General features: G+C 42.8%; 1 protein-coding gene across 4 annotated transcripts in view; it reads right to left on the minus strand.

Annotated features, from left to right (window-relative positions):
• mtus1b (microtubule associated tumor suppressor 1b) overlaps positions 1–27996 on the minus strand; it is a 72112-nt gene that overhangs the window by 33797 nt on the left and 10319 nt on the right. For 2 of the 4 annotated variants that reach the window (XM_037254238.1, XM_037254229.1), the window contains exons 2-7: positions 20006–21323; positions 19481–19927; positions 16367–16565; positions 11144–11365; positions 8086–8301; positions 2486–2650 (exon numbers count right to left, since the gene is read on the minus strand). In XM_037254238.1, the coding sequence (XP_037110133.1) occupies positions 2486–2650; positions 8086–8301; positions 11144–11365; positions 16367–16565; positions 19481–19927; positions 20006–21109 (2353 nt within the window). In that variant the 5' untranslated portion in view covers positions 21110–21323. Of the gene's footprint in view, positions 1–2485; positions 2651–8085; positions 8302–11143; positions 11366–16366; positions 16982–19480; positions 19928–20005; positions 21324–27996 lie in introns of those variants that run through there. The other 2 variants (XM_037254247.1, XM_037254256.1) reach the window with 2 other exon arrangements.

Below are 27996 nucleotides of genomic sequence, written 5' to 3' on the forward strand. Positions count from 1 at the left end.
GTAAACTTGATAAATTCCCAACTCCATGACTACTGTTTTTATTGAAGCTTGTGTGCACTTTGTAGTGAGTGCTCACTTTTTTAGACTTGGGGCTCAACAACGAGGCAAATCCTAGCCCCATCTCTTGTCAACATGGCAACAGAAGGCTTCCTTGGCATTGGCTCCGCCTCTGCAGTATAGAGGGCGGAATGTCCTATTTGCATGTGATAAGACTGCCCTCTCAAAACTAGCTAATTTCAGTGAGGCGAAAAATAGGGGGTGCAAAAACAGCTGTAATTCTCGAGTCTTGGGAGTTGGTACATTTTTCTTATTTTCTCACTGACTAACACACTGGGGAGTGCATAAATCATGAAAGTAACGTGTAACATTTCTCATTTAAGATCACACATCAATTGACAATTGGTTCATATGTTTCCAGGTGTATCTACTTAAACAATTGAACAAATAATTTGAATATAAATATTGACATTTGTACCTACAATGTTTATTAAGATATTCGTAAACAATAACCCAAATCAATGCCACACTATTTGGAAAACCAAAGTGTTGATATTTGTGCTGGAGATTGTTCATAATTGTTAGCAGAAGCAGCAAAACAAACAAAAAAGATGCTGTCAGACTTTTCAAGAGCACAACCCAAGTAGTCTTGAAATGCTCTCCTTCTGCATGTCAGAATCAATAAAGTCTACATTAAAACTTGCCCCTAAAAAGTTAAAGAAAGAAACAAGACCGCTTGAAAAGCCCACATTGAAAACCACTGTCGCCAGAGGTCTGCTGGATGCTAGAATCAGACGCGGGCCTTCTGAAGTTATGGGTGAGCGCACTGCACAGAAGGCAGATAGCTTCTTGGTGACGAGTAGCTCCCCACAGGCCACACAGGGACTTCCAGAGGCGGCCACAGAGGGGAGACAGCCAGACACTCTAGCTCAAACTAAAGCCACAGCATGGTGGCATGCTGCCAACAAAGTTCCTCGCTTCACTAACACAATATCAGAAATGATTGCTAAGACATTTTAACTCTGCATCCTTTAGGCCAGGATGTTGTATTACTTCATATAATGTTCAAATTAGTGTTCCAGCAGCTCCCAGTTGTTTTTTAAATGACAGAACATCAAACATGTTAAGATTTGACCACAAACACATAAAGCAGCATGCAAAGCTGAAATTCAAATTAAATATTACTGCAAATGTGGTTCTGCTCTAAACTGTGCCTGCATGAGTGTGTCCCGGCAGCAGTTAAATAATTACAGAGGGACTGCACAAGGATAATAATTACGTTTGTATAAACTTCCACTTACATGGAACAGTCAGCGTTCTGGCTCAGTTTTAATGATGATCTCGTATGAACTGATACAAAAATCATAGCGTGCGTCATCTCCGCATATGCAGAGTTTCATTCAAGTGGCAACCAATAGAGCACTGGCATAAATGTTTCTCTGCTGCCTCAAACATACTGGTCAGGACACCAAAAGAAGCCAGTCCCTTTCTCTGACTAAAAGACACATACAATTCCTTCAAAAACGTCATAGGAAGAATAATGAAAATATAAAGTACATGAATTAAGATACTGGACCAAAGCTGCTCTTTGTTGTGAAAGATATAAAAACCCCTGAGTCAGAATTGCAACAGTCCAGAAAACTGACAAAAAGAATGCTTTAAAGAGACAACCAATGCATTATAGGCATGTTGTTTACAAAGCTAGATTAAAAACATAAAAATGAGTGCTTGAGCATATCACGTGCCCGCTCCTCCAGCACCCTGGTCAGCGCCCTGCCCTGCCTATGACGCACATCGTTCACAGCCACGCCCCATACTAATAAGCGCTCATTGCCTTCCACATGTTCCTGATCAGCGGAGTACCGAAACCTGCTCTCGGCTCATCAACTCTTCCTGCTCTCGTTGCCTGTTGATTCCTGTTGTCGACCTTCCCTGAACACCGGTTGCCCTGACCGTTTGCATGTTTCTGACCTTATCTCCGCCTCGCCTCTCGTCTGTCCGATCATCCCAAGTCCAGCTCGGCTTGACCTATTGCTCGTCCCTGACTGTGCCTTTGCCTCACCCCAGTCTGATTCGACTACGCCACTCGCCTCAACATCTGCTTGCTCATCAGCCTGACTGCCTGTCAGTCTGTTCCCTCCTGCAAGCAACCAACCCCGTTCCAGCGCCTTTCATCTTGCCCAATTGGCGCAGCTCTGCTACTGCACCTGCTCCGCCGGCTTTTCAGCCTTCCACTCCCCTTACCCCTGTGGTCAATATAACGCTATTCATGCTGCACTTGGTTGTCCTGCCTGGTTTGTTGCAGAGAAATAACGCTCAAGATTAATTGCGTAAATTTTTACAGTGTTTATTTGCAATGTAATTTAATGTGTTGGGCATAATATATGTATACACACATGCACGCACGCACGCACACACGCACGCACGCGCGCACACACACACACACACACACGCGCACACACACACACAACCACAAAGTACATCTTACCTGTTCCGCTGAGTCCGCTGAGCCTTGCGGAGGTGATTCTCTGCAGTGGAAAATGAGATGGTTGCTTTGTCAACACCTGATTGACAGTTGGTGATGTCTTGGCTGTTTGATTAGCTGTTGCTGTCTTGACGGTGCTCTGGTTGTTGACTGACGGGACCTTCACACCTATGGGGAGAGCAGAGAGGATGTCAAATCCTATTGCAGATTTTGTCCAAATGCTGAGAGTTAAGGCAGGTTGATTTGGAAAAACATTCCGACTTGCCAATAATATTCAGCGCCCCTGTGGCAATGTGCAAGAATTCATTGTCCTCTATGAGAAATGGGCTATGATTCCACAGATGCACAATGCGCATTGATATGACACTCACAAAGGGCCAGTTGGTGTAGCTGTCATTAGATATTGACTTAATCTAAAAACGCACAACCGAGCACACTTACTGCTTACAACTCTTCTAATGTAAAGCCATGTGTTCAATTAACCTTACAATCACTACCGTGAGGGCAGCACGGTGGCACACTGTTTAGCAAGTTCGCCTCCCAGTTCAGAGGTGCAAGGTTCGACTCAAGATATGGACTCCCTGTGTGGAGTTTGCAAGTTCTCCCCGTACCTCTGTGTTTTTCCTCCAGGTACTCCGGTTTCCACTGATAATAGGCCGAATGAGCACACTAAATTGCGTGTAGGTGTGGTTGTGAGTGTGAATCGTTTTTGTCTATGTGTGCCCTGCAAATGATTCAGTTCAAGATCAAAGTCAAAGTCAAAGTCTGCTTTATTATCAATTTCTTCACATGCCAAGACACAAAGAAATCGAAATTACGTTCCCACTATCCCACGTTGACAAGACATAGTACACAATATACATACAAGTAAGCAACACAAAAAATAAAAACAAGAAGGCACAAACAAAGAATAAATAAGAGTGATGAATAAATAATAAATAAACAAATAACATAATAAATAAGAGGAGCAAAAATGGAGCAAGTGTGCAAACAGCAGAGAGTCAGAAATAGCGCAAAAGTACAGGACGCTACGCAGAAGGGGGGAGAGAGTTCAGGATCCTAACAGCCTGGAGTATGAAGCTGTTGGTGAGTCTGGTGGTGCGGGAGCGCAGGCTCCTGTACCTCTTCCCAGAGGGCAGAAGATCAAACAAAGAGTGAGCGGGGTGACTCACATCACTCACAATCGTGGTCGCCTTGCGGGTGAGTTGGGAGGTGTAAATGTCCTTCAGGGAGGGGAGTGAAGCACCAATAATCTTACCAGCCATGTTCACTATGCGCTGCAGGGCCTTCATGTTGTATTCAGTGCAGCTACCACCCCAAACAGCGATACAACTGGAGAGGACGCTCTCAATGGTGCCACGGTAGAATGTAGTCATGACGGCCGGAGGAGCACTTGCTCGCCTGAGTTTCCGCAGGAAGTACAGGCGGCGCTGGGCCTTTTCAAGATGTCCGTGAAGACACCCGTCAGCTCCCCAGCGCAGTCCTTCAGCGCTCGACCTGGGATGTTGTCAGGGCCCGCCACCTTACGGGTGTTGATAGCGGCAAGCGCCCTCCTCACGCTATCGGCAGAGAGGCACAGGGGCTGCTCGTGTGGAGGGGGAGGGGTCTTCAGCGGGCAAGTGCTGTTCTGAGCGTCGAAGCGAGCAAAGAAGCGGTTAAGATCGTTGAGCAGACGGATGTCGCCCTCACAGCTCTGCGGCGCGGGCTTGTAGTCCGTGATGGTCTGAATGCCCTGCCAAAGGCTCCGTGCGTCCCTGCTGTCCTTGAAGTGGGCGGTAATCTTGCAAGAGAACGCCCTTTTCGCCTCCTTGATGCCCCGGACAGGTCGGCCCTCGCTGTCCTCAAGCCAGCCTCATCCTCCGCTCTGAAGGCTTTGTCCCTGGCCCTCAGCAGCCTGAGGACAGCCCCTGTCAGCCATGGCTTCCAGTTAGCCCGAGTGACGATGTATTTCGAGTGGGTCACATCATCAATGCACTTCGCGATGTAAGAGGAAACCGAGTCAGTATACTCCTCTATGTCCGTCCGATCGTTGCAAGTGGCCGCCTGCTTAAACATTTCCCAGTCAGTAGAGCCAAAGCAGTCTCGAAGTGCATCAGAGGCACCCTCAGGCCACACTCTAACCCGCTTGCGAACCGGCCTGGATGCTTTCACCATTTGGCTGTATGCGGGCAAAAGCATAACAGTGATATGGTCAGAAAGTCCAAGATGGAGGAGGGGGGCGGCTTTGAAAGCTCCTTTATGTGAAGAGTAGACCAGGTCCAGGAAGCTGTCGCCACGTGTTGGAAAATTAACATGCTGGTGAAGCCTCGGAAAAACAGGCTTCAGGTTAGCATGAATAAAATCCCCAGCGAAGATGGTGAAACCGTCAGGGTGCGCCGTCTGTTGTTCACTGACAGCCTGGTACAGATCACTAAGAGCCGCAATCCTGTCGCCTTCGATGTTGGAAGGCGGGATGTATACCGCGACTAGCAGAATCGCAGTAAATTCCCTTGGCAGGTAAAAAGGACGGCACTTAATGATCACAAACTCCGCCAGTGGCGAGCAGTGCTTGCATACCACTACAGAGTCCCGGCACCATTCGTCACGGATGTAGACGCATATTCCACCTCCTCGCGATTTTCCCCCTTTTACAATGGCCCGGTACACCACTTAGTGCCCTGAGGCAGCTGGGTGACCCTCGTAAAGATAAGCGGCTCGGAAGATGCTCCTATGAGCAAAACAGCCGACATGGCTGTTTGTAAAGGGTCATGGGTCACTCCCGTGAGCTGAAGAACATCATGCCACTGAAAGAATCTGATTTAAAGCCTTTTGGGGGATGTGATTTACAACAAACCGACCTGCCCACATTTGGAGCTTGGCTTACTGTTTTCTTTTTTCCATCTCAGCCTGTCTACGTCACAAGAGGAAGGCAAGCCTTCTAATTCGTAATGTTTCCTGGTTTGATTTGTCATGTTCTATTGTCGCCTGGAGTCAGAAATGTTATATGATTAATTGGCACCAAAATTCATAGGCATCATTCCCATCATTTTGTTCACTTCAACCTGTCAAAATATAAAAGTGTCCTGGTCAATATTTGAGATATACTCATTCAAATATGAGCTCCTATGAGCAAAACCCACTAAGACCTCCACAAAATCCCAAATATTGTGCTAATCGTTTTTAAAATTATTCTTACAGGTCGAAGTGAACAATAGGAGGAATCCGCATAAGAATTTTTTGGGCGACTGGTCGTAGGTTTCAGACATTTAGTAAGTTGTTACAGCTCCATAGTCAGACAGGCAAACAAACACAGCAGTTAGGTCGCGCTAGCTCCTATGGCTTGTTGAGGCCAAATTAGTTTTTGACGACTAAACAGACAAGATAAGCAGAATGATTTCACCTTATTACGAGCTCCGTGTCGCAGACAAAAATTTCCGAGCCTACCAACAACTGCGTTTGCCGCCGCCAAAGAGGCAGTCAGGGGCATCTTGTCCACTGGACCTCTCGTGGCCGGCTTCCTGCTGATCATCCAGCCAGAGCAAGAGATGCAGCGGCATATGTCGCACTGCCAGTCCATGTGCGCCAATTTCGGATAAATAACAGCAAGACAACCAGGTCGGCTTGTCGAAATTTAAAAATTTGGCCTTGATAAGATTCGGAGGCCTGGACTTACAACGATTCAGCAGAGTCTGACCACTTAAAGTACCTCCTTTTTGGATAGGCAGCGAAGGCAGTACCCCATAGGTGGACTTCAGGGGAAATGAAAGTCAAATCAATCCCTACAGATTTAAATTGAATACACTGCATAATCACTTAATAACAATTCAGCTTACAAAAAGCTTCTCGGACCGCATTATTTTGTGACTTATGAAAGAAAACAAACAGACATGACAGGAGCGGCACTTTCGCTGCAGGGGGGCTGCTCATATCGTGCTCTATTAGGTCAGCCATGGAAAGGCTAATTGTTTGATCATATTTTTAGAGGTTGAAGTGACCCTAGGTAGAGAGTTTAGTTGATTACCGTTATTTTAATATTATTAGCGCTGGATTTTGAATGGACAAATTCTGATCGATGCCTACTCCAAGACGTGAAGGTGGGGGGCGTGGCTATATTCCTCATTAAAATTACCGTAATTTTCCATGTATAATACGCCCCCATGTATAATACGCACCCTAAAAATGGCATGTCGATGCTGGAAAAAAGTCTGTACCCATGTATAATACGCACCCAAATTTTGACTCTTACTTAAGTCCGTAAACGTAAAATTATTTCAGAAAAAAGATAATCTTTGGGAACAACCGGATGTTATTCTGCCGGTCAGTATCACTGCGCATGCGCTAGCAAACTCGATAGCGGAGAAATGTTTCGGATTTGTGGAGGGTACATTGTGACAGCAAACGAGCAGGTGATCGAGCAAGCGTCTGATACGAGAGCATTGTGTTCGTATGGAGCGTGTTTGAAGTGAACAGCAGAGAGGAAAGGAACAAGGCAAAGTGTTGTGAAATAAAATATTACCTGTAATACGCATTTAGTAGAGAACTGAACTCTCGCTCTTTATATAGCTGACGTGTCTTGCGCATCCGTTCTGCGCATCTGTAATGGCGGCCTCCGTATGATATCCGGTTTGCGATGGAGATTAAAAAACAAACAATATTTGACAATAACACACCATCAAGGATTGCACCATCGCATCAAACGATGTGTCGTCAATTATGAATTTTACTGACTAAGTGTGTTGGGCAGGATGGCTGAATGCGATGCGCGATTGACAACAAACATAGGTAGAGAACTGAACTCTCGCTCTTTATATAGCTGACGTGTCTTGCACATCCGTTCTGCGCATACTGTCATGGCGGCCTCCGTATGATATCCGGTCTGCGATGGAGATTAAAAAACAAACAATATTTGACAATAACACACCATCAAGGATTGCACCATCGCATCAAACGATGTGTCGTCAATTATGAATTTTACTGACTAAGTGTGTTGGGCAGGATGGCTGAATACGATGCGCGATTGACGTGTCTTGCGCATCCGTTCTGCGCATACTGTCATGGCGGCCTCCGTATGATATCCGGTCTGCGATGGAGATTAAAAAACAAACAATATTTGACAATAACACACCATCAAGGATTGCACCATCGCATCAAACGATGTGTCGTCAATTATGAATTTTACTGACTAAGTGTGTTGGGCAGGATGGCTGAATGCGATGCGCGATTGACAACAAACAAGAAGAAAGGTGATTTCAAGTTTTATTTCGAGGGAGATTTTCTTCAAAAATTGTTGTAGCCATGTATAATGCGCACCCCAGATTTTAGGACAATAAATTAGTTAGATTTTGCGCATTATACATGGAAAAAGACGGTAGGCCTTTTTAAAGGCATTACATTTATTTATTTCTCCAAATTAGATGGATAAAACAGAAAATAATTGTTTCCATTCTGATAAAGTAAATAAACTGAGCTTGTTAGTGAAAAATAGACAATATCACGGCTGGATCATCCCTTCAAAGTTCAAGGTGTGCACAAGATAAACAATAAAATTTTGCAGAGGTTTTGGTCCAGTATATGGAATAGTCTATTAAGCATCAAAATGTGTCACCTAGTGCTTATCTACCTACCTGTAGCTGTTGTTCGGGACTGCGGTGAAAGAGCTTTGCCTCTGACTGAATGTGACTTGGGAACAGCAGTAACACAAGTGCTGTTAAAAGAGGTAACAGAGTCACAGGAACTACTGGGACCCCAGGTTTTTTTCCCACTCGGACTGCCTATGGAAGGATTGCTTCTGCTGGCCCTCTCGTCCGACCTGGTACCGATACATGAAGATTTGGGAGAAGCTGAAAAAGACAGAGATTGTTTAAATGCTTGTCAGCTTGTTGTTAAATGTTGCAAAACATCATCTTAACTAAAGGAGATGTCCCATGAAGGAGACAGTATATTGAATAAACTATTAAATTATTCAACCCTTAATGTTACAACAAATACTTTGCACAGCACGAAAATGAAAGTTGTTTGTGATAGTGTGCAGAAAGATCTGAAGAAGAGATGTAATTACCGTAATTTTCGGACTATAAGTCGCGTTTTTTTTCATAGTTTGGGTGGGGGGGCGACTTATAATAAGGAGCGACTTATGTGTTTTTTTTCAAAAATTTTCAAAAAAAAAAAAAAAAAAAGTGAAACCGCGATAAACGAACCACGATGTAGCAAGGGATTACTGTAATTTGAATTTCAAGTGACGTCAGCAGCGCGACGCGGCGTGGCGCGGCGGCTGTTTACAAAAAGGACAAAGATTGATCACGGGATGACGAAGAGCCCCACGTACTACCGGCATCATTAGCGGCTTTGTTTCTAAGTGACACGGAGGACGAAGAGTTTGAAGGATTTAAGGATTTGGAGTGATACAGAAGGTTTGAAAAACTATTATGGCTTTTACGCACGCCCGGTCCTACTCTACGGAGCTCTCTTTCACCTCTGTGGATAGAAGTCGGGGGCCGGCGCTCGGCCGGGTGGCTGTCCGGGGACGGTGGATGGGGCTCGGACATGGCTTTTACGCACGCCCGGTCCTACTCTACGGAGCTCTCTTTCACATCCGTGGATGGAAGTCGAGGGCCGGCGCTCGGCCGGGTGGCTGTCCGGGGACGGTGGATGGGGCTCGGTCATGGCTTTTACGCACGCCCGGTCCTATTCTATGGATCTCTCTTCCACCTCCGTGGCTGGAAGTCCACGCCGCCACACGCCTGGAAGTTTTTTTTGTTAAATAAAGAGCCGTTTACCAAACCCACGTCTTTCCTTGTACTTTGTTAACGCTACAATCTAGTTATATACTAGATCTGTGGAATAACGACGAGGCTGACGTCAGGGCGCACGCGCGGCGTTGTGTTCCTACATGTTTTCCAAGTTTCCCTCGTTAAACACACCTGATTCAATTATCAGGCTCCTGCAGAACGTGAGGATGAACTGATCATTTGAATCAGGTGTGTTTAACGAGGGAAACTTGGAAAACATGTCGGAATGCGGCCCCCGAGGACTGGAGTTTGAGACCCCTGATTTAGAGTGCACAGATGGTTTGATAATATTATTGCTTATATAATAGTTATTTGATATCTAATTTATATATCGTTATATGGGCCTGTGGAATATTTTGAAGTGCAAGCACCGTCAGCGGTTGTTGACAAAGGACGATCGATGGATTTAATGAATTGGAGTGACACAGATGGTTTTATAAACGTGTTATTTATGTAATAGTTTTTTTTAATAACTCTGAATGTTACGTCAGGCCCGTTCTCAGCTCTTTGTTTGTGTTTATGTCACGTTAGCATACCTATCGTTTAGCCTGTTGTTGCTCATTCATGTCTGTTCTTGGTGTTGGATTTTGTCGAATAAATTGCCCCTTATAAAATGCGACTTATACTCCGGAGCGACATATATGTTTTTTTTCACTTTTTTGGGCATTTTATGGCTGATGCGACTTTTAGTCCGAAAATTACGGTACAGAGAAAACACATTGTTTGTTCTTGCAGTATGTCAGTATATTCCAGTATAAGTGATGTATACTTAATGAAAGTGCTGCTGGTCGTCAGCAAGAAAGCCATTACAAGGGTATGATTTAAAATTGATCCACCAACAAATGAATAATGGCTGGGACCACTAGAATATTTTAAATGGAAACTTTCACATACATACTGAGGATTCAGGAAGGGAAATTTAAATCAAGATGGGGAAAATGGGTTTGATTCATTTACATTCGAAATTTGGCTAAATTTAACATTTGTAATGACTTTCTGCTTAGAAAAGACATTTGTTCCTGGAAAGTGTGTACTTCCAGAGGTCATTCGTCTTTAATTAATATTCAACATTTTGTGCCACCATTAATTCTTCAGAAAATATAATCAAAGTGACAGAGAATTGGTGAATAATTGGTTTGCCAGTAATCTGTTAACAAACAATGTTCCAAAGAGCTCCCAAGTTTTGGTGAATGAAGCCATTGTTTAATTTCCAGATCAAGCTTTTCCCACAAATATGAATTTATTCATTGTAGAGTTCTCGCCAACCTCTGCATAACAAGTTTGACATTCCAGTCCTCGGGGCTGACATTCCTAGTATTAAAGACCACTATCTCCAACAGGGCAAAAACAAATGGAGTAAATGCTCATAATCTCTTCAGAAAAATGGGTTCATACCGACAAATGGCACTTTTGTGACTGCTGCCTCATCATTAATAATTTTTTTCACCATCTTTCATTTTTGTCTTTGGCATGTATAAAAGATATACTACACTTATTAGGGAATATTTTTTTAATATCATTATTGCCTGATCTGAACACATCCAACATCCAAAACTTGGTTGTTTTGCTTTCAAAATAAGACTTTTGTGTACTTGGCGTTAATGTGATAAACCAATAGAGTGCTAACGCCAGAGTGAAAGTTCAGAACATGATAAAAACATACACTTGTTAAAAAAAATAACCCTTAGTGTTGGCAAATAATACTGCATTATTGTCCTGAAAATGGTAAACAGTCCCTCACATGTGTTAATGTTCTCTGTATCTTGACCAGATGTGCCCCTTGACCTCAACAGAGGAAGACAAGAGCGTTGATGTCAGCACAAACACAGGCACACAAAAACACATGCACGCACGCACACAGGTTGGGAAGCGGAGAACTGCATCACGATCTTACCTTTGCTTGTAGGTCCGTTATTCTCATTACATCCCAGCACTGGAAAATTAAGGCTCGAAGGTAATCCTTTAACAGGAAGCTTGGATGCAGCATTTAAAACTGGTCGCCCACACACCACTGAGGTTGGTTGGAGACTAGATGTCGTTTTTAAGTTGGAATTTGAAAAGCCAGAGGTCGATGGGGAAGTCGGTTGCTCTGGTGTGGTGCGGGGCTTGGAGACACCTGCAAGTGTGAATTGTTTATTATTCAAGGTTATGATGCTAACTCACTTCCAATAGCTCTGAACAGATTTGTAAAACACCTTTACATTCGGTTTATACTTGGACAGCATATTCGCACGTAACACATTCATACTTTAATGATAATAGCAGGAGTAGTCGGGCTTCCCTACATGGTGAATGGAGAGGCCAAAGCTTCACTTCTAGTGTGCTGTATATGGTAGTGATGTTTTGGTCGTGAATGAAACAGCTCTGGAGGCAGCAACATGAGTTTCACGAGCTGCTCCCCCCCTTCTCACTCTCACTCGCACACTTTTTTCTCTTCAAACTGCATGTGATTGGTTCCGCACTAAGCTAATGGGGGAGGAACGGCAGTTAAGTGTGTGCTGTCTACCTCCCGAACAAGAGAGTAGGGAGGGAGATATGAGAGAAAGAAAGCAAGGGGCCACAAGAGAAACAACACCAACACTGGAAAGGAAAGGTCAGAAAATTGTGAAAGTAGGAAAATGGGTAAATATGGACCTTATTCAATTTTATTGACGATACAAGGGTGGAGTGGAGAATGCAAAAAAAAAATCTTATCGAGCTGGGTTCACAAACAACCTGCACAGGCACCCATACAGCAAATTTCTTTACAATGGAGAAAAGTCCCAGTGAGGACAACACAACACAAAAGCCTAAGCCCAAGAAGGAAAAAGAATAGGGCATTTCACAGATGATACCAGAAGACGCATTTGGAATATGGATTTACGGTGAGAGGTGATATGGGAAGGAAGGAAGGAAGGAAGGAAGGAAGGAAGGAAGGAAGGAAGGAAGGAAGGAAGGAAGGAAGGAAGGAAGGAAGGAAGGAAGGAAGGAAGGAAGGAAGGAATCAAAAAAGCAAGAAAGCAAAAAACAATAAAGCAAGAAAGACAGGCAGAGGATACAGACACAGACACACAGACAAGAGAGACAGAAGGAAGGACAGAAAAAAACAAAGAAAGACTGTTTACGTTTTCACCTCAGTCACATTAAGTCACACAAACAGGAGACCCACTGTTGACAAAGCCAGAGCACTATTAGGTGACTGAAGCCAGCAGGAAACATCTGGCTTCATTCAATTTCAATTCTAATGAAATGTCAGACCAGAGAAAGCAGCTGGATTGTGTTACTTAAGAAATCTTTGTTAAGTAAGAACTGGACAATACAAGTCAGGAGCACACACTCGTCTCCAAACCTCAGTCTTTAGCAGGGCACATGAAATGCAAGGAAGGGCCCAATTACTATTATATTAGCCAACATTCCTACAAATAACTACGTGCATGCATGTAACATTCTGCAGAGAAACCCAAGCTTATTAATTGTTTCTGGCTCCACAAAGCACCACTTTCAATTTACAATGTTGCTTGATGCAGTAAAAAGATTGTTGTATTGTCACGTAGTGGAACATAATTAGCACTATTGCGCTGGCGTGCTTTGTCATGATAAGAGCTAAGCAAGCTCGATCTGCAGAGCACTTTGCTCTCGTTTAGACACACTTTTTTCTTTTTTCAAGTCAAGTCATTTAATGGAGGATAACTTGGGGGAGGCAACAAATATGTTCCGCACTCTGTTTATCTTTCACCTTTCCCATGCACATCTCGCTTGTTGTTCCTGCCCTCGAATGTTTGTCATTGGCTAGCACGAAATAAGGCTCTTCATCGGCTGGTTTTAGCATTGTATTCAAGGACAAGTGTAAAAATGAGTTGAGCAGGGAAAACCTATATCGTTGATTTGAGGATATAATAATTTCATGAATGTACATATCACAATACACCTAGCGTAACAAAACGGTAACCCTAGCCTACAACAAATGACCATCTCCAGCAGTAGATCAAAGCGACATGCTTTGAACTTTGTGGCTGTGGAAGGATTTTGCAGATTAGATTTACATCAACCAAAAATCGTGCCATCACTTCTTTCTTCACAGAGTGTTGCGAGAGCAGCAGCTTAAGCATGGAAGTTCAGACCTCCCTCTCCCCGCCCACTTTTTCTAATTCTTCCGATGGTATCCAAAGGCGTGCGTTTGCAGGCCAGTCAGGAGACAAAGTCTAGGAGGGTTCAAAAAGATTGGGTGTCCCTGGCATGGGGGTCCTTGGCGGTCCGATCAATAGCTACAGAAGCTAGCCATAGGGACATGGAATGAGCACTTATTAGTATTTACACAAATTCTCCCTTCTGACACACCTACTGCACGTGTTTTAAGTCGAGGCAGACAAGTATGTCTGATAATATGACAGCCGAGGCTGTCAAGAACTCATGGCACTTCATAAGATTAAGCAGATTTAATTAGAAAATTGCTTTTTATAAAGTGTAGTGTAAATGCTGACAATCAAATAATTTTTGGTCAGGCTCTTTTTGCGACCACGTCTTCTCTAGATTATAAGGCATTGAGCGTGATTGGTCTGAACTGAAAACTAAGCCATCAGGTCAGTGTACAGGGGTATGCGCATGTTAGCATACGGAATGAAACTGCGGTGAAAAAGAAATATGATAGCTCTCCTTTCCCTTATGATTAGTGCATTGAAAGATGAAGCTGTGAAAATGTTGTTTTTCACACTTAACATACAATGCAATCTAGGATGTGATGCAATGCTGAAATAGGAAATTAAACTAAGCCCAGTGATTGTTTTAGAATAGATTTGTAATTAAATTATCTCATCACTTACCCAGATTACCGTTTTTTCCATGTATAATGCGCCCCCATGTATAATACGCACCCTAAAAATGGCATGTCAATGCTGGAAAAAAGCCTGTACCCATGTATAATACGCACCCAAATTTTGATTTTTTTTTTTTTTTTTTTTTTTTTTTTTTTAAGTCCCAATGATCGTCACACACGCATCTGGGTGTGGTGAAATTTGTCCTCTGCATTTGACCCATCCCCGTGTGGTTTTGATCCATCCCCTGGGGGAGAGGGGAGCAGTGAGCAGCAGCGGCGCCGCGCTCGGGAATCATTTGGTGATCTAACCCCCCAATTCCAACCCTTAATGCTGAGTGCCAAGCAGGGAGGCAATGGGTCCCATTTTTATAGTCTTTGGTATGGTCTTAACTAGGCTGGATGTATTTTTTTTGTTGGCGTTGATTTCTCCGACTGCCCGTAAAGGCACCACCGCGATCAGTTAGGTTAAAATGAAAAGAGAGGAAAGTGACGTGCGGACATGTGAAAAAGGCGGCTCTGTATGGGAGAGAAGTTGAAGAGGAATAAAAACACCCTTGGAAACCAAAACTTGCCCCTCGTCGTGACTCGGAGCCGCAACAAATGTTTCGGATTTGTGTAGGGTACATTGTGACAGCAAACGAGCAGGTGATCGAGCAAGCGTCTGATACGAGAGCATTGCGTTCGTATGGAGCGTGTTTGAAGTGAACAGCAGAGACGAAAGGAACAAGGCAAAGTGTTGTGAAATAAAATATTACCTGTAATACGTATTTTGTTATTTGCTGATTGTATGTATTAAACTATCACATGCATTGTCAGTCAAGAAGAGAAGAGGACTATTCGCATCGGATCCATAGTGCGCATGCGCAGTGATACTGCCTCCGTATGACGTCCAGTCCGCGATGGAGATTAAAAAACAAACAATATTTGACAATAACACAGGTTTCTGTTCCTGTCTTTGGTAATGTCCCCCTGTCTTTTTGTTCCACGTCTTTGTCGGTCAGTCCTGTTGTTGGTTTTGTTAGAGAGTTATGTTAGTTTACCAAGTCTGTGTTTTGAGTTCCTCCAATGAACCCTGGTTCAAGCTGCACTTGGTCGCCCTCTTCCTTTCCACACTCCATCCGTGACAAGATTTTCTTCAAAAATTGTTGTACCATGATTTTCTTCAAAAAAAAAAAAAAAATAATAATTTTTTTTTTAAATTGTACCCATGTATAATGCGCACCCCGGATTTTAGGACAATAAATTAGTTAAATTTTGCGCATTATACATGGAAAAAAACGGTAAGAGTGTTTGAGCACGCACAAAAGAATCTATTGATGGGAATTTTACTCTGGAGTCCACAGGCAGTGGTTTCTTGTTGTGGATTAGCAAGGCCAAGACAGACAAGTCATTGTCCATCAGAATATGAGTTTTATAACAAAGAAATTTCATTCTACAGACATAAGTTTTGCACAATGTAAACAACAGCCGACAGTAAGTTACCATGGCAAAAAAGGGCCACGTTACACGCACGCACGCACGCACGCACGCACGCACGCACGCACGCACGCACGCACGCACGCACGCACGCACACACACACACACACACACACACACACACACACACACACACACACACACACACACAAGTGAAATTACAGGCTATGAGACACCAAGCATGGGAAGTTGAGAGTCTGAGTATCTCATCACATCACAGTCACATTAGGTTTATTCAGATAAACAGAGTGAATCTTTCACTAAAGAAAGAAAAAGAACAAAGATGAGGACGATAGCGGTGAAGGAAAAGCAGCGGAGAAACAAATTCAATATTACGCACCATGCCGTTTGATGATGAGTCATTTACACCTCAGCTACACCAACTAGTTATAGTGTAAATTCTGATAAAGACTTCAACGAAATCTCGACACTTATGCAACCCTACAGCTACAGGATATCAAATGGCCCGCCGCAAATTCAGACAAACTCCAAGTATCCAGACTTGTTTCTGTCTATATGTGCTGTCTGTCAGCGTCAGTCCGCAGCTTGTCACATGTCTAAAAAGTGTAGCCATTGCACTTGCTGCTAAACAATATGTATGGATGTGTGGTTTTTGTGGTATGTGGAAGGTATTTTAACTGTCAGCTCCACTGTCAGAGTGTTCATTTCCTGAACCTGCTCCAGAGAGGAACTTGGAATTTTGTTCCATTACACACATGCAAGCATGCATGCAAGAACACGCATACGCACACACACAGTTCGGAAGTATTGTATGACTAGCATACCGTTGTGTTTCTGATTTCAGGTTTCATAAAGTTAAAGGTGTGTGCTGTAAGAGCTTTGACTCACCATGGCTCTGACTTTGAACATGTCTCACTCTCACTGGAGATCCATCCCAGGCACTCTGAGCAACTTCTTTCAATATAGGTCCATTAGTCTGGCTTTGTCGGAGCCTGGGGCCCTCTGGTCCTGGAGGTGGAACTGGTCCCTTATCCACTCTAATGCTTTTCCCTGGCTGCCTCACAGTGGGCCCCAAATTGGAGACTTTCTGCAGGAAGAGTTTATGCTTAGTGACAGAGTTCCAGCCAAGGGGCCCTAGCTCAGAGCTGCGCACTGAAACCATAGTGTTAGCCATTCCCTGCTCAGAGTCAGAAATGAGGAATGAGAAAAGAGGGAAGGGAGGCAGGGAAGGAGCAGAGGGGAGGAGTGAGGGACGTGTGTGTGTGTAAAATGAGTAAAGGAGGAGGAAAAAGAAGAGAAAAAGTGGAAGCAGGGATTGAATACAAAAATCTCATTGTGTTAATCATCCAGGCTCTGACCAGGCTGATTTTTCTTTTAGTCTCAGCTCAAGCATTCCATGTTCCGCCCTCCTCATGATTCTCTCTACCAACACCAGCACATCTGGAGTGAGTTTGCTGTGGTGTGTGAGTGCGTGCGTGTGTGCGTGTGTGTGTGTGTGTGTGTGTGTGTGTGTGTGTGTGTGTGTGTGTGTGTGTGTGTGTGTGTGTGTGCATGTGTGTGTGTGTGCGTGAGTGAGTGCGTGCATGCAGCATGTGCGTGTGGGTGTGTGCGAGTGCGGGTGTGTGCGAGTGCGGGTGGTGCAAGTGTGTGTTTTTGCTGAATTACATTTCATAAAATTCTTGACATTCCTATTTTACAATACAGTGCTGTTATAACAAAAATCGGTGCTGAGTTTTAAGGAGGTTTGTAAAAGATTATTGATATTTGATGTCATTTCAAAGCGGAGAGTTAATTTCAGTTGAGTTGAGATATGAGTGCTTTGAGTTGCAGTTTGGGCAAATTAAACTCCTAAGTCAAGAACCACTATCTTGAAGCTTTTCAGGGGCAGAGACAATGAATTATTCTTGCATTCCCATGCCCACTGCACATTGATGCAAGATGGATAAGTCTAACTCTAAATAATGTAAGTCTAAAAAATTGGAGACGCATTTGCATGCTAAATTCAACTAAGCTAAGATCGTGATCATTAAAGGCAAGCAAAAAAAACAACTTGTTGAATGGAGTACTTTGAGTCATAAACATATTTTTCTCATGTATGTACTCGTATAGGTTTGTATTTGCATACATTACAGCCGATAAGTTTTGAACACGCCCTTTGCAGACACAACCCTGTTGGGGCAGGTTTTAGGCATGTCGGAGGTCACAGGTCTTGAAAGGCAGCACATGCTCATGTGAAAGTGTAGAGCAGTGGTCCCCAAACCCCGGGCCGCGGACCAGTACCGGTCAGTGGATCATTTAGTACCAGGCCGCACAAGAAAGAATAAATAACTTGCATTATTTTACACCTCAGTGGCGTGTACATAACACAACATTACTCATGTTATGTTGTTGGCATGATGTTATGAGAATGTTGCGAGTAAAGTTGCCTAGAATACACAGTGGATTTACGTTTATTATTATATTATACTGTGGTGTTCGCATACATCAGCGGTTCCAAACCTTTTTTGCGCCACGGACCGGTTACATGTCAGACAATATTTTCACGGACCGGCCTTTATATAAATATATAAATAAATAATGAATGTATAATAAAAACCGCATACCGTATTTTTCGGACTAAATGTCGCTCCAGAATATACGTCGCATTAGCCATAAAATGCACAATAAAGTGAAAAAAAACATATACAAGTCGTTCCAGAGTATAAGTCGCATTTTGGGGGAAATTTATTCGACAAAATCCAACACCAAGAACAGACATGAACGAGCAACAACAGGCTAAACGATACGGTATGCTAACGTGACATAAACACAAACGAAGAGCTGAGAACGGGCCTGACGTAACATTGACAGTTATCCAAATAACTATAACATAAATAACACCTTAATCAAACCATCTGTGTCACAAAATATTCCACAGGCCCATATAATTTTAAACAACAATTTTATCAAACAATCTGTCACTCCAAGTCATTAAATCCTGTGATCGAATCCTTAGTCCTTTATGTAAAACACCGCCGTGTATCCGCCGCGCCGCAGTTGCAGTTCAGATTACAGTAATCCCTTGCTACATCGCGGTTCGTTTATCGCGATTTCACTACATCGCGGCTTTTTGAATTTTGAAAATTTGTGAAAACATTCACATATAAGCCCACCCAAACTATAAAAAAAAACGTGATTTGTAGTCCGAAAAATACGGTAAAAGTAAAACTCACCATTAAATATCTGCTCCGTAGCTTTGCGGGCTTGACTGGAGAAACATGTTACGTGATCGGGACGAGCGTCTTGACCTGAATTAATTGATCGTCGATAAAAAAAAAAGTTTTTTTTTTTTCTGTGCGTCCCGGTACCAAATGACCCACGGACCGGTGGTTGGGGACCTCTGGCATACAGTATTCCCTCATCCATAAACGTCCATAAACAATGTGCAGTCTGTGATTATTTGATTTATTGATGCTTTCGACATTTGATTTTATATTTTCTAGAATTGTTTTTAGAAGTTTTCTTCGCAAAAATCGTGACATCATCAAACAGCGGTCCGTGAAAATATTTTCTGACAGTAATCCGGTCCGTGGTGCTAAAAAGGTTGGGGACTACTGGTGTAAAGGTCACAGACCACATTCACATGCATGTGCTCTTTTCTTTTAATGATGTCAATTCGGAAGTTTTAGGTTTTGAATTTTGGTTGCCTTTCATTTGTTTTTCATCCAACCCACAACTCTAGTTCATACAGAGTAACAATGGCTGTTTTTTAAGACAAAGAATTTCAAAATTCTCAGGCCCATCATGGAGCTAACAACCCCACCCAATTTCCACATGTTCTCACTAATAATAGATTCCAGCTGATGGCAATACAAAACTATTTCACAGTGACTATACACATAATCCATAAGCCCTAAGGACAGATCTTTTTCCTTGAACTCATTTGATGAAAAACAACATCAAGTTTAACCCAAGTCTGAAGGTGATGAGCTCAGATGAAAACACTATTAAAAAGGGACTTACCCAGGAGTGATTTTTTGGTTTATCCAAATTGGCCAGAGTCAGAAGAGCCTCACCAGCGTCCTCCCAATAGTCCTCCACACATTCTTCACCAGGTATGGAACTCTTATTCTTACACTCTACATTTACTACACTTTTATCAGAAAGCTCCTGGACTAGCTTTCTGGGTGTTACCGTGCATTGCTCTTCAGTCACCTTTGTGTGCATGGCACCGGCGCAGTCTGAAAGTGTTCCGCTGAAGGCCAAACTCTGCCTTTTCGACTTTTTTGAGTCACTGGCTGCTGTCTTATGGCTGGTATTGTTGTTTGTGTTCTTTCCTCGGATTGGTTTCAGAATATCAGCCACTTTAACAGTACCACTATATGGTCTTTGCCTTTTACCGCCATAAAAAGTCTTCATTTCCTCCTTCCTAGGGGAAGCCTTCCTTTCAATCGCTGATGCAGACTTATTCTATAAAAAACAAGAGGAAAAGTTCAGAACAAGAAATATTGAATAAGACATAAGGTGGATAAAACAAAACCACAATACCTGGCCTGTTATTTTTGGTGGCGACGGTGTGGGTCGTGATCCAGCTTTAGCCTTGATGTTTTTAAGGTCCAATTTGGATACCCTATTTTCGTCACCATTTGACATTTTGGAAGCTCCAGCCAAGGGAATGTTTGATTTGAGTTTTAGTCTGCTTGGGTTTCCGGCAGGTTTCTCATACTTTTCTGTGCAATTTAGTAAACAGACATTGTCCTTGGCTTCTTGGACAGGACAGACTGCAGAGGGAGTGACAGCCAATTTGTGGGTGGTGCCACTAATGTCCTCAGATGTTTTGCCAAGCGAAGTCAGCGGACACATAATCTGTACTTCTTCGACGCCTACCTCTGATCTCGGATCATTCATAGTTTCATTGTTATTGAGCTGGTGCTCAGGTATCAGCACTCTGCTAAACAAGCTTGGATTGGGTGAGTTTGTATGGGCTGTGCTGGTTCTCCGTGCACCAAAGTCTGAGCTGATTGAAAAATACAAAGCTTCATCTTCAGCAGCATCATCATGATCAGCAACATCATCATCTACAAGAATTTCAGTTTCTTCTGAGTCCGGAGTTGATGAGCCATGTCTCTTTCTATTTCTGTTGTCACAATTATTACCATGGTCCTCAGTATCAGATATCAGAGGTGGGGACAGAGCAAGGTTGTCATTGTCATTCCTGGTTTCTTGATGTTCACCAGCACTGGCATCAAGGTAAACTGATAAAGAGTTGTCATTTGATTCTGACATCTCATTTGCTGTTTGCATTTTTGTAAATGCACCGTCATTATTTTTGTCGAAAATATTTTTGTCCTCGTGCTCACAGTTGGAAATGTCATCCTCTTCAATTTCTTTTGTTTCAGTCAATAAAGTCGTTGTCAGGGTGACTTCGAGCATGTCATAGTCTTGAGGACTGACAGTATATCCACTGCTGATGCTGCTCCGACTGCATAATGAGTCTGGAGATGATTCTCCCAAACTGATGGAAGGCGAGGAAGATGAGGAAGTTGGAAGAGCATTTCCATTGTGGTCTCCTGCACTGTGAAGAGAGAGTTTCATGCTGGTGTCACTTTTCTCCTCATCGGCGACACTCTCACTGGGCTTACAAATACTCATCTTATTGTAAGGACCATTAAGTCATCCTACAATACCGCAAAAATTTCAACCACCTTGAGCTGAACAAAAAAAACAGAATGTGAACATCTTCAGACTCTACATTGATATTTGATCAAAAGTCCAATCCATTGTCTGGACTCAGAAGGTTTGGAGCGTCACTTCAGTATCCAACAGGGATGCTTCGGGGATTGGCTTCATCGTCAGACCAAAACATCTGAAAGAGCAGAAGGAAGGAAATTTGTCGAATGTTTGTGACTGTGTAACACAGACTTCAACTAAATTAATTGTCAAACTGATGTAGTTATTCATTCATCCATCCATCTATCCATCAATTTTCTGTACCACTTGTCCCCACGAGGGTTGTGGGTGTGCTGGAGCCTATCCCAGCAATCATCGGGCAGTAGGCGGGGGACACCCTGAACTGGTTTCCAGCCAATCGCAGGGCACACAGAGAAGAAGAACCAGCCACACTCGCACTCACAGCTATGGGCAATTTGGAGTGCTCAATCGGCTCACCAAGCATGTTTTTGGGATGTGGGAGGAAACCGGAGTGCCCGGAGAAAACCCACGCAGGCACGGGGAGAACATGCAAACTCCACACAGGGAGGGCCGGAGGTGGACTCGAACCCGCACCCTCTGAACTGCGCGGCGGACGTGCTAACCAGTGCTCCACCGTGCCGCCCTGATGTAGTTATTTGGGCAGCAAAATAAAATAGTGGTTGGATGGACAACGAGAACAAAATAGAAGATGTCCCAAATGTGCAATCCCTCTCAAATTTTGTCATGGGAATACTTCAAGCTAAAAGCCTGTATGCTACGAAACCAACTACATTTGAACCTGCACATCTGTCTGCATGACTACTGTACGATGTAACTAGACCAGTGCTGCCCTCTGCAGGTTAAAGTTGATTGAGGCATGGCTCAATGCAACATCAACAAATAGATTAATTTACAGCATGGTCACTGTTTCAAATTTTCACCAAATAAGTGTCCCTCTTCATCCATATAAATCAACAAATTGTGCTACAACTATACTGTACTGTAAATGTGTGTGCGTGTGTGTGCGACTGTGTGTTTATATGGGTCAGAGGCAAAATGAAAGGAGGAGCAGCTATATAAAGATGATCAGATTAAGGACAGTGTGCAATCTTCATTATCTAGCAATGACTGTTGGGCCTCTGGGTGACAACTCCAGGTACAGAGAATATACATGTACCTTACTGAAGAAGAATCCCCTAGCTTTTGTGCTGTCCAAATTGATGCTTCAAGTTCAAACGCAATTGTGAAAAATACACCTCTAGATTTTCACACAAGTGACATCAAGCACAATATGATGGTCTCTATTTCCAGTATGTAATTCACCTGACCCTTTACATGACCTTAGAACTGGACATGGAACATTCCACCAATTTCAATTAAAATTTCAATTACAATTGCAATAATATCATTATAATTATAATGTATAATTATATAATATAGTTAAATAATATATAATTATAATAAATTGGCATAAATGCACAAAGAAGTTTCTAGGTGTATTTATCTACAGTAATTCCTCATAAACAGTTAAGGACTGTTCTCCAAAAAAGCATATCCGGTTATGCAGTTGACATGAGTACTTGAATAATCTGATCACTCCATCCGATAATGTGCATGTTAACAGTTAAATAATCTGATCACTCCATCCGATAATGTGCATGTTAACAGTTAAATAATCTGATCACTCCATCCGATAATGCGCATGTTAACAGGCTCACTGCAAGGTTGAGCTGCATTTAGTTTTAATTAGCCTTCAGTAATCCTCCCGCAAAAATAATCTGGCAAGTGACAATAAATTGTTTTAAACTATGGTTTACTCTTAGGAATGTTAAAACTTTAAATAAACAGTGCCTATTTTAGGGGGGGGGCGTTAACTCAGCCCTGGAATAGATTATTTCTAATTTTGTTATTTCCTTTTCTTTCTTTACTAATTTATTGAAAATTGGAACAGGGTTGCAATCCTGTTTTCTTAAAATTAAGAGTGAATTATGTTTTGTGCACAATCCTGCAGAATTCTCATGAGAACAGGCTCTGAAACATGCATTCCACTGGCATGAAAGGTGGTTTCACTGGCGGAGATAACCTAAACCAATTAGGTTGTCAACTCACTTGACATCTCAGTTTTCCTCTGCCCACAGAAATGAACCATCCCAAAGAGCAAAGCGCAGCCAATCAGCAACACATTAGGGTCATGAAAACAGGACTGTAGCAACCTTCAGGCAATCACTTGGATGTCGTCATCCAAGTGTTTAAAAATGTGCCTGGGGCAATCTTCAAGACTGCACTGCCTGTCTATTCATACCTAATTGCATTCCAAACAGAGCTTGAAGCAGCGCTGCAACTACTTCTGACTATCTTTTTCCCAATGTTTTAACTATTCAACACATGAAGTTGATAACTACTGAATAAACTGTCTGTATTTTCCACAGAAATTATTCACTTCATGCATACAATAGCAACAGAGACAGTGTAGTGGAAAACTTCGTTCATGCGGTTACTAATCAAACCACTTCGTGTGAGCATCTTAAGGTTTTCTGACTCGTATCCTTTTCCAATGCATTTCCATCATACATATTGCTTCGGTGGTGTACTGATGGATCAGTTGAGTTTGCTTTTGTTTTCTTTAACTCTTGAACGTCTTGATCAATTTCTGAACAAAATAATCTTCTCAATAAAAAACACAAGAAAGTTCACATAAAATAGCAATATCACTTGGTCAAACACCGTCAATCTCATAATGCATGGGATACGGATAAAGTAAAAAAACTATGTGCCTTCATTGCTACTCGCCTGCGCACTTCTCTTAATCTAAATCACATGTATCCCATAGAAACCTACTAATACTAAAATTCTACATAACTAATTTAAAGCTTTCCTAATATTCTTCTGAATGATCAAACTAAAAAATATTCATCCAAATTACGTTCTAATACACTTTCTCATTGTTTTCTGCTTAATCTTTTAAACTCTAACCATACAGTGGTACCTTGATTTACAAGTTTAATTACCGTATTTTCCGGACTATAAGGCACATCTAAAAACCTAAAATTTTCTCAAAAGCGGACAGTGCGCCTTATAGTCCGGTGCGCCTTATATATGGACCAAATTCCTAAATTTAAACTGGCCCGAAGCATTGTGTCATGAAATCAATCATAAGTGGCCCACTGAAGACTATGAATCATGAATCAAAAAGACTATGGATCATTATTTTGTGATTATAAAGTAATTTGTTGCATCTGAAGTTGAAATAAAAAAGATAAAATGGAGAATGATTTGATTTGGGGCTCGGTGGCGCACTGGGTAGCACGTCCGCCTCACAGTTAGGAGGGTGCGGGTTCAATTCCACCTCCGGCCCTCCCTGTGCGGAGTTTGCATGTTCTCCCCGGGCCCGCGTGGGTTTTCTCCGGGCACTCCGGTTTCCTCCCACATCCCAAAAACATGCTTGGTAGGCCGATTGAAGACTTCAGATTGTTCCTAGGTGTGAGTGCGAGTGCAAATGGTTGTTTGTCTCTGTGTGCCCTGCGATTGGCTGGCAACCGGTTCAGGGTGTCCCCCGCCTACTGCCCGATGACGGCTGGGATAGGCTCCAGCACGCCCGCGACCCCCGTGGGGACTAAGCGGTTCGGAAAATGGATGGATGGATGGATTTGATTTGGATTAAAAATCTGACATGATGCATTAATGGTGCACCTTATAGTCCGGTGCGCCTTATATAAGGACAAAGTTTTAAAATGGGCCATTCATTGAAGGTGCGCCTTATAGTCCGGTGCGCCTTATAGTCCGGAAAATACGGTAGTTCTGTGACCGTGCTTATAAGTCAAATCATTCATCTCTTAAAACAACTTCTACCATAAAAAAGAATAGAAATGCCATTACCTGTGTTACAGACCCCTAAAACGTTTTTTGAAAGGGAAATCGTCTTTGAAAAGAACAAAAACAATGACCATGACACAATTTGAGACATCCATCCATCCATTTTCTGTACCGCTATGTCCCCACGGGGGTCGCGGGCGTGCTGGAGCCTATCCCAGCGGTCATCAGGCAGTAGGCCGGGGACACCCTGAACCGGTTGCCAGCCAATCGCAGGGCACACAGAGCCGTCCACACTCGCACCCACACCTAGGGGCAATTTGGAGTGCACAATCGGCCTGTCAAGCATGTTTTTGGGATGTGGGAGGAAACCGGAGTGCCCGGAAGAAACCCACGCGGGCTCAGGGAGAACATGCAAACTCCACACAGGGAGGGTCGGAGATGGAATCGAACCGGCACCCTCCTAACTGTGAGGCGGATGTGCTACCCAGTGCACCACCGAGCCACCAATTTGAGACAGTGGATGAAAATAACTATACCGGATTTGGTTCAGGAGCTCAAACCATCTGACTCTTTCAGAACTATTGTGAAATCTGTACTATGTCTCCTGAACATGTACTGGCTTAAGCAGGTGGACATGTCTGGCACTGCAGGATTTGAGTCCCTGGCGACGTAGTGTGTTACTGATGATCGTCTTTGTTACTTTGGTCCCAGCTCTCTGCAGGTCATTCACTAGGTCCCTCCGTGTTTTTCTGGGATTTTTGTTCACCGTTCTTGTGATCATTTTGACCCAACGAGGTGAGATCTTGCGTGGAGCCCCAGATCAAGGCCATTATTGACCAAATACTTATTTTCCACCATAATTTGCAAATAAATTCTTTAAAAATCAGACAATGTGATTTTCTGGATTTTTTTTTTTTTATTTGTCTTTCATGGTTGAAGTACCTATGATGAAAATTACAGACATCTCTCATCTTCCAAGTGGGAGAATTCACACAATTGGTGACTGACTAAATACTATTTTGCCCCACTGTAGCTGACGCCGAGCCACTTCTACAAAAGAGAACTCATCTCAAACCTTCCCTCCTTAACCGAGATTGTCGAGAAAGTGTCCTTAATCAACTCAACAAATTCTTGAACTCAAACTTAAGCCCAGTTCACAGGGCAGGATTATCAGCCTGAATTTAGCCCGGAATTTCCCCTCCCGCAATATAGGTCAGCCCCAATTGTAGTAATGGCTTGAAAGATAATCGTATCAGATAAGAATTAAGAATCTTACTCCGTGGACAGTTCGACTGGCACACGCAGTGGAGGATAAATTGTTTCTGCCTTTTTGGAGATCACAGAGGAAAATGGTATCCATAATAAGATAAGCAGCCACACTATCACTGACAAAACTGCCACCATGAAGTGTGCTGGTAAATGCTGACATGAAGGAAGTAAATCATCTCTCAGTCCATTTCAAAGCCATCATGCTTCTCAACTCTGTTACACACCAGCTCACAGTTCAAAGACAGCTAGATGGAACAGGACTTTCAAACAAGTAAAGGCTCAACAGATCTGGGCCACAGAACAAGGTCCATGAGGAAGTGGCGACTGAGTGAACCCAGCTACAAGGATTGACTGCAGTTCGAGCTCCATTCTCACAGGCCACAGATGTGGCAGAGGTAGCCCAGTGACGGACGGCACTGTGAAACGATAATTCTTTGCGGTGATCGCTCGGGCAATTATGCTTATGCTGTTGTGTAGTGCACACTTCACACGAACCGTGAAGTACTTTGGAACTCACCAGTAATCAGCAAATGTGAACAGTATTCTGTATGGCTTCCCCAAAATGCCAAGAGAAAAGAGTAAATATATTGTGAGGGATACTTTCAGGTTCTACTAAACGGTGGATAGTTTTTCTATTTACATGACACCAGCATTATTAGACAGATCTTGTAAAGATGATTTGAGTGATAGTTGTAATGGTTTTAAAAAACTGAAACTGCAAAGCATGTACATTCACATGAAATAAACTCAATAAGGATAAAGCAACTTTTCACCCTATGTGTATATATCATTATTTAACAGATATGTACATATCTGGAAGAGTCCTCCCCCAAAAGATCAGTAATTTTTTTATTTTTTATTTAACCTTTATTTACCCAGGCAAACAATGAAGAAAAAGTTCTTATTTACAACTGTGGCCTGACCCAAAGAACAACAGTAAGGGAGCAGAAGGCTCACCTTTACTTCATCGAAACATTTGGCAAGTACACCACTGCGTCACATTACAGCAGCACTTCTGCAGTCAGCAGAGATGCAGCCAGGAGTATGAGAGGCAGTGGTGCAACTCCAAGCTACACAGAAATCACATCCACAGCAAAAGCGGTTGCCATAGAAATAACAGCCTTCTCAGTCACTCAAAAATTTGTCAGTGTGTGATTAACATTCTATTCACCAACAGTCACAGTTGAAGGTTTGTCTATTTTGATTTGTGATTTAAACAGGCAGTTTTTAGTGTACTGTGATATGACTGATGAAAGGTTTGTGACAGAGTGTTTTCAAATGAAGGAAAGGACTCCTGTGCGCCACAGAGATAATAGTGGATACGCAAGGTGATGATAGAAATACAAGGAAATCATCAATTGGAGTATGTGAAAATATTACAAATATGTAAAAACACTCAGGTATGTATGTGCAAATACAAGACCGATATGCTAATAATGTATTGAATTAGTAATCACTTCTGAAAACCTCTACCAGAAGTGACAAAAATAGTGCAATGTACAAATGAAAGCACAAAGTAGCAAACGATTAGATTGGCTGTTTGCCATTCCAATCACAAAATGGTCCTGCAGTAACTCTAGTGCAGATCTAGTTAACATCTCCCATCTTCTTTAACTATTACACCATCAATATTAGCAGAAAGATGAGCAGAAATGAATAGATATTTCTTTTAACTATTAAACAAATACCTCAAAGATGGTGACTTGCTCTCTAAGAAATATCTGCCCTCATGATAAAAACAAAAAAAAGCCAGAGCACATCGAGTG

The sequence above is a fragment of the Syngnathus acus genome, chromosome 1 (genome assembly GCF_901709675.1).
Source record: "Syngnathus acus chromosome 1, fSynAcu1.2, whole genome shotgun sequence".
Lineage (NCBI taxonomy): Eukaryota > Metazoa > Chordata > Actinopteri > Syngnathiformes > Syngnathidae > Syngnathus > Syngnathus acus.